At 37.5% G+C, this 7,977-nt stretch overlaps 1 protein-coding gene across 4 annotated transcripts in view; it reads left to right on the top strand.

Moving 5' to 3' along the window:
* Positions 1-376: 376 nt before the first annotated feature.
* LOC143857953 (plant intracellular Ras-group-related LRR protein 6-like) overlaps positions 377-7,977 on the top strand; it is a 66,028-nt gene continuing 58,427 nt past the window's right edge. Inside the window, exons 1-4 of one of the 4 annotated variants that reach the window (XR_013238817.1) lie at positions 377-651; positions 5,882-5,945; positions 6,145-6,281; positions 6,406-6,492. Coding sequence is in view for 3 of the 4 variants with exons in the window: in XM_077368517.1 (XP_077224632.1) it covers positions 587-651; positions 5,882-5,945; positions 6,145-6,281; positions 6,406-6,492 (353 nt within the window). In the remaining variant the exon portion in view is untranslated. The remainder of the gene's footprint in view (positions 652-5,881; positions 5,946-6,144; positions 6,282-6,405; positions 6,493-7,977) is intronic. The other 3 variants (XM_077368517.1, XM_077368519.1, XM_077368518.1) reach the window with 3 other exon arrangements.

Below are 7,977 nucleotides of genomic sequence, written 5' to 3'. Positions count from 1 at the left end.
CTATGTTTATCACCCAAGTAGAAACAAGTAGTGGTGTTTTTTTTCCAAAACACAATGACTGTTATTCACGTTGGATGACCTAGCAAGGTATGGCAATGGCTGTTTTTTACGTGAGAACTTGGTTGGGGAAGAAGAAAGAAAAAGAAAATGTAGTAGGTGAAATAGCTTTAGAGCCTACAAAGTTGGTGGGAAAAAGCAAGGGGGTATATTTGTCCTTAAGGGCCTATTTTCGTACCAGACAGCTCATTTTTTATAAATTTGAAATTACTACTCTTTATTCACGATATAACGAAATTTTGCATTATTTTAATAATTTTTCCATTTTTAAGCTTGGGCGATGATTTTTTCATCCTTTTGTAGGAAAGATGCGCCCCCTTTTCACGTCAAAAAGCGTTAAAGTGGGGACGCTTTCCTACAGGGCGTGAAAAAATAATCTCCCTTACACTTCTGTCATTTCCTTTTAAGAAAGAGAAAGATCTCTGCTGGTATCATAACACCCTTCTCATTTTTCTGCAACTCTCTGAAACATGGAAAACAAAATCTAAGATTGAAAATGTTTAAAAAATAAAGATTTAGTGGATAAGAGATGGATCGGATCCTGAAAGCTGCAAGATCATCAGGATCTCTCAACCTCTCCAATCGCTCCCTCAGGTCTGTTCCATTTTTCTCTTTTAATTTTTGCCTTATTTTTCCCATTATCTCTTTGCTTTTTATCAGTACTAGAATTTTGAAGTTTTTTGCATTTCGGTTACAGTAAAAATCGGTTAAAAAAACTATTTTTTTTTTGTTCAAGGAAAAAAAAAAATTCAATTTTGCGTTTTGGAACTTAGGGTTATTTGCAGTATTTCATGTGAATACAAGAACAAACATCAATAATCGTTCTGATAAGTGGACTCTGATTCTGTTGATTGCAGCTCGGCATTCTTAGGTGATGTTGAGAGATCATTCTTGAATAATTGTTCAGTCTTTCATTAGATACATCTCCCTTTTCAAAAAAAATAAAATATTTTAAGGTTTAGAAATTAAAAGAAAAACAAAAAAAATTCAATCTTTCGTTTTAGAATTTAGGGTTATTTGCAGTATTTCATGTGGGCATTGTTATTTTCCCTAAATAAGCAATGCATCAATGAAGAAAGAATACAAGAACAAACATCAATGAAGAAAGAATACAGACGCTATTACAATTACTCCTATGTCCTACAATCCTATCTTATCATACCAAATCTAAACATTAAAGTCAAAACAATTCAAACAATTAAAAGATCAAACAAATAAGACACCAAATAAATTAAAAGACTTGACCCAGCAAACCAAGCGTGCGTACCGTACTGTATTGGTAACAGGCCCAAATTATTTGCAGAAATCGCCTAGGAAAGGGTGAGATTTGGATGTCCAGCTTTTTACTAATGAAAGAGTAGAATGACCCAGTTGAACCAGAATTTCATGGTGAGAACTGATCGATGAGTGCCACCACCATTTTATCTTCTTGAGAATATTAAATCTTGAAACTTTGACTTACTAGAATTTGGATTCAAGTGTATATTCCCAAAGCAGCCCAATAAAAATGCACAGAGATGCAAATATAAATGTTTTACCATGAACTTTGAATTTGCAACTTTGAAACCAGTTTGTGAAGAGGTGTTGAAAACTTTCAGCAGGGAGGCGATGGATTCCAAACTGATTTTCTAGGAAGTCCAGATCAATTCAGAAGTTGGGCAAGAGAAGAAAAAGGTGGATTTCTTGGGTAAGAAGGCTTCCTACCTTCAGGTTTGTGTCTGCTTTTGACCTTTGGAATGGGTGGAAGGAGGTGTGCTATAGTGTGGAGGCGAGGCCGAAGGTTGTGCAGGAGTGGGAGCCTCCGGCCCTGGGTTTCTTGAAACTCAATTTTGATGGATCCGGCTTGGGGAATCCAGGCTCTTCTAGGATGGGGGGTGTTCTTAGAAACGAAATTGGGGAGGTGATTTGGGCTTTCGCGGGTTCCATTGGTGTAGCGGATGCCAATGAAGCGGAGGTTCGGGCAGTGCATCCAGGGTTTAAAGTGCTAGATAAAAACATCCTTGATTAAGTGGTGGTCGAAGGGGATTCCTTGAATCTAATTTGTTGGCTCAAAGACCTTCATCCTCATCCTTGGAGATTTGCTAGATTCTTTGATGAGATTCAAGATTGGGTGGGGTCCTTTAACATTGTTTCCTGCATGCACGTCGTTCCACTAATGAGGTGGCCGATGGGCTTTCTAGGGAAGGGTTGGAGAAGGAAGATTTGGAGCTTTTTGATTTCTTGCCTCCTTGAGTCTGCTTTTTGTATTTCATCGTTATTTTTTGCACATGTCCTTTCTATGTATTTGACCATCTCGGTCCTTTTTCTACTAATGAAGTCTCCTGCCATTCAAAAAAGAAAAGAAAAGAAAAGAAAAGGTGGATTTCCCATTCTTCATTTCGATTGTAGAAAAAACACATGGAAGTGTCTTGATTTGAGCCCTAATTCCGCTGGAATGTGGCTGACCATGGTTCTCCAACAAATAAAGGAAACCAGGGGTGGGATAAAATTGTTCCAAATGAAATCTTGCCACCGGACTTTGGGAGAAGGAGATTTCACTGAATTCTAAGCAAGCTGGAAGGATAGATTACGTTCTGAAGATTTGGTCCAGACAAGAACATCTTATGAAGGAGCAAGTAACTGGGAAATGAGAATTCTTAATCTGTCTAGCAAACCAAAACTGCTAGGAGAGAAAGAGACAGTAATTTTCCAGGAGAAGGAAGCATAATCGATGGTCGAGCAAACACAAGAATTCAGGACCAGAGGTTCATTGGGAATTAGCTTAGCAATGGGAGCCATATAACCATCTGCCAAACGAGAGAACAACCCGCTGGATAAGCGTGATTCTACTACCAAGAGCCAATGCACTTTTTTGCAAGGGTAGAGTTTCCTTTCCACTCTCTCGATTGCATGTCCCAAAATCTCTTTGCAGGGCTATCTACACAAAGAGGGAGTCCTAAGTATGAGTTTGGGGAATCCTAAGTATGAGTTTGGGATGTGTCCCTTATTACGATTGGGAGAGATCATATGGAAATACGATTGGAGATGGTGTTAGCAATTATTTTGTAAGAGAGGTTACAAAGGCTGATGCGTTTGAAGCCTGGAAAGGATTGAGGGTAAGGGGATTTGGGAATAAGGCTGATGGATGTGGTGTTCTAGGATTTGAGCAGGGACTGGTGAAGAAAGAAACTTTTCACAGCTTCAAGGAGATCAGCTTGAATGATATTCCAACATGTTTTGTTGGAGGCTGGGAAACCATCTGGACTGGGAGAACTGTCAGAATTGAAACTTAAAACAGTGGTTTTTAGGCATCAAAAGGGAGAATATTGTTAAATTGTTTTCTTAAGCATACTTTCAATTATCGTAGCGTAGTTTAGTCTTATTTTCTATATGGTTAGTGTATGTTCACTTTAAGTAAGACCGTAATATTATACCTGTAAGTAGCTTAATAAGTAATGAGAAAATTTTTGGGCCGATTACACTGGAAATTGAACTATCGTCGTATCCATGTATGATAGGTTACATCATTAGGCGTAGATAAAGAATCACGTGTGCTTTGAGGGCTTGCTTCAGTCTCACCCTTAGAAGCGCGAAGCGGGGGCGGGGGCGGGAGCGGAGGCGGGAGCGGGGGCGGGGAAGCGTGGGTTCTAGAAAAGTCTAAGTTTGGGAGCGCCATGGGAGCGTGTATGTAATATTTTCTTTATATATCTTTCAAAATTCAAGCACATCAAAAAATAATAGTTTCTAACCATTTTCATATGTATCTTTCAAAATTTAAGTACATCTAAAAGCTAATTTCTAACCATCTTCACCATCTTCATTTGTGTGCACTCGTTCCTCGTGCCTTCTGAAGATGCACAAGCCTTTGTGCTTTCTCCAACGAATTACTTTGCAGAGTTGGAGGAGTTTGATATAAGGAAGTTGGTGATCGTGGGACTTATAGAGTAATAGAAGCAAGCTGTGAGCGTCATTAGAGCAGTTCCTGTCTCTCTAAGGTCGCGCTCCCTGGAAGCTCCTTCCTAAGGAGCGCGGAATCGAGGTTCCGAGGTGGGAGCGGCACCCCGAGAGGAGGTTCCTGCTTCTAAGGTCTCACCTGCTTATCTTCACCTTCACGAGACGCATGTCTTAGCGATCATTTGGATGCATGTAATTCAATTGCAGACATGAATCGAGTTCACCTGAAACTGGTTTCAGCTGAAACATTTTTACAGTTGAATAGTTTTGTACTTTTTGGGTTTCATCACAAATCTAACTACACTATAGTTGGATGACATGCTTTAATTTTCCTTTTCCTAAAAATTACGTGTTGTTTGGCAAATAATTTCATAAACATTGTCTATTATCAAAATGAGTTGGCTAATCGAGTGAATAATATATTTTAAATTAAATTTTTTCTTTTATTTTACATATTTTACCCTTTTATAAGCAACATTGAAGTCCCCAAATAAAAAAAATATTAAAAGATAGAAAAACCTTTGAGTAACACAATCTAGTGTATCTTATGTCACCTTGTGGTGATCCCTCCATTGATCTGGTGAGCCACAACTACTTCAATCCATAGCCTTTGGTTCCAACATAATTGGATGATTATAATCCATTGATCAATTTCTTGATCAGATCATTCGATCAAGGTTAGACCAAAGGCAATGAGCCAGACTAGGGGTGGCCCACCTTATCAATAGAAACGATCACTACAAAGTGTCCCTTGTAAGATGTGTTAGAACGGGTTATCAAAAAATGGTAACACGATCTTGGCCCCCAAAAAACCCTCTTAAACAGTTATGAGACACATTGTCATTGGACCTGCCCAGATAGTTTTGGACCATTCTTGTGACAGATCCTACCATAAGATATCTCATTGGGAATAAATCATCAAGTAGTTTGTGATTCACCAATTCTAACCTCTGCTCGTGAGGGGTTCATAGTTTCTGGTTAGAGGACAAAGCAGCCTAGATAAGAATATCAAGGAGCCCCACCCAGGTAGGTATCCGAGAGGCCAATGAATGATACCGAGAAACCAAAGTCCTTTACTAATATAGGGCTCGCCCACCCCACCTTCGTCACAAGGCCGTAAGTATACCATGTTTGCTAGTTCGGTATCTACTTTCTAACAAAAGAAACCCCGCTCACAAATTCCTTGCATTCTGTGAGTTGTAGCGGAAAAAGGGAAACCCTGTCGATCTACGGAAGAAAATATAAGCATGGATAGGTAGAAAATTTTCCAACTCATTTTGGTGAAATCAGAAGATTGGTGATTCTAGTATTTATCCAAACATTGGCAGTTTTTTTTTGTTGAAATAATTAAGTGAATTGGCTTTTTGGTAATTTTCACCTTCAAATTTATGTTTTTGAAATTTATGTACAATCTTGGGGGCCAAAGTGTTAAAATATTATATTCAAGGAAAGAAGTGGGTGCTAGACCGATATCCTTAGAATTCGATTTTTGCTGAAATCAAATTCAGACTGCAATGGGTGGAGTTCTCTTACGGTCTTACCCCAAAAAACTGGTCAAATATCATACACCCTGAAATAGTCCAAACCTTGTAAACTGATTTATGTGGAAATCTATTTCATTAGGTAGACTTTTATGCGCATCCAATTATACCCTTCTTTTGAATTTTTTACCTTATTTTTCTGGTTGAGAAGATAACACATAAAACCCCTTTAAAAAAATTTCGAGGAAAGACCTCATATACAAAGACTTCATAGTAATCGATGCTATGCATCTTTAGAATGACTTTCTCAAAGCTCTTTCCTTCACAAGAATTTTAATAAATTAATGATTTAAGGTATGCTGTATTCTTAATTTTTGCACCTGATTATCATTTTTCCTCCCTTTTGGCAGGGAAATCCCTGCCGAGGTTTATAGAAACTTGGATGCTGTTGGGGAGGGTGAAAAATGGTGGGAGGTATTCTTCTAACTTTGATTCTTCCTAATGAGATGTTCCCAAATGTATGCCTGTGTGATAGCATCATATATCTCAAGTTTTTAATGAAGCTACATTTGATATCAAATGAATGCCCATCATTTATTTCAAGCTTTTAATGAAGCTGAATTTGATACTAAGTCTGTATACTGTTAAAAGAATTTCATTTTTTGTTTTGCAGGCGGTGGAGCTACAGAAACTTATTTTAGCTCATAATAACATTGAAGTTTTGAAGGACGACCTGAAAAATTTATCTTTATTGGCTGTTCTGAATATCAGTCACAACAAGCTTTCCCATCTTCCAACCGCCATTGGAGAGTAAGTAATTTTACGTGTTGAGTAAATATTGTTTCCATCAGCCATTGTCCCTGAAGCTATTATTTTCTCTTTGTATTGACACAATTTCGTTGATATCTGACATATTTATTGTTTCATTTGACAGGCTCACCATGCTAAAATCACTGGATGTGTCATTTAACTTGATGGGCAGTATACCTGAAGAGATTGGTTCGGCAACTTCTCTAGTCAAGTAGGTGTAGATCTTTCTTTTTAGCACTGGATGTGTCATTTAACTTGATAGGCAGTATACCTTAAGGGATTGGTTCGACAACTTCTCTAGTCAGGTGTAGATTTTTCTTTATGTTAACATTTCATTTCTTGGAACTATATTCTAGATGCCCCAAGAGAAGCCTCCTAACTTGTGACACATGTATTCTCTAACCTTTTGAATGAAATCCTATACTTTTTTACTTGTGCATTGAGCTTTTCGATCCTCTATATCTGAATGTTAATAGGTATGACATCCATGTCTGCCTGCATATATGATATAATTATCTGAAACCTTGCCAAACAGTCAAAGAATTATCTGAGTTGTTTTCAACCCATTTACCAATTTAAAGAGAACACACTATGGTTCCTTCTTGTTGCTGAGGTATCTTGGAAGAGGGATACCATTTTAGCTTTTTAGATATGCATCTATCACATTAGTTTGGTTCTTTGTTACTCAGTTTACATTATTACAAACAACCAATTTACCCCTACTGTTATTTAATCTCTTCAGAGCTTTCATTTCACAGTAAATCTTGGAATATCAATGCTTACCTATCAAAGTAATGAATAAAAAAAATTAAAAAAGTACAAAACAAATTAAAAAAATTAGCCATCCAAAGTGTGAACCTTTTGTAGAAAACTCAAATATCTTTTGTAAAAAACTTGATCGGTTCCTGTTTAGTCCGTCATCCTGAGTTCAAGTCACATGGTCTAGGAGAATGTTCATGGAGAACACAAAGACCCTGCCAATGACAGATCATATGCACACTTGTGGGTCTGTCACCTTTGGAGATGAACTACTCTGTTATACTTTGCCCGTTTTTGTGGATTCGATTTGGCATTTTAACTAAGTTGATGAAATAAAGCAATAAAAATAAAAAGAAATTACTTGACCTTTTAAACTTAATATCTATCTGCATTACCATGTATAAATCAGTTTGTTGTGGATCTTAAATAGATGTATTCCAAGTTTTAATTTGTGCATCTTGTTGTAATCTCAAAGACCAGCAACTCAGACCAATGCAAGGATTTATAAAAGTAAATGCCAGGGAAGGAACTCGTTGGGGTGATGATCCTCGCTTAATGTATTATCTGTATTATCCAAACACACTTTGCTAGAGTGGCATGTGTAGTTCACAATAACTTAATACTGTAATGGCCTTTGTTAGAAGAGATTGAGAGGAGAAGAAGTGAGTTAGGGCATCTCCCCCTCACTTATGTATTTCTATAATTAGAGATGTACAAAAGACCAATATGCCCATAGGCATATACACAGACCAACACTCCCCCTCAAGCTGGAATGTATATATCAAACATTCCTAGCTTGTTACAATTATCACTTAATTTGGCTTTGTTCAACGGTTTGGTAAACATATCCTCTAATTGGTCAACCGATCTAGTAAATACGGTGCATATTTCACCCTTTTGAATCCGATGGCGGATGAAGTGACAATCAACTTCGATA

Source organism: Tasmannia lanceolata, unplaced genomic scaffold (genome assembly GCF_043159265.1).
Source record: "Tasmannia lanceolata isolate RefF3 unplaced genomic scaffold, GAP_Taslan_0.1 ptg000025l, whole genome shotgun sequence".
NCBI lineage: Eukaryota > Viridiplantae > Streptophyta > Magnoliopsida > Canellales > Winteraceae > Tasmannia > Tasmannia lanceolata.
This window is presented reverse-complemented; position numbering and strand designations above follow the sequence as displayed.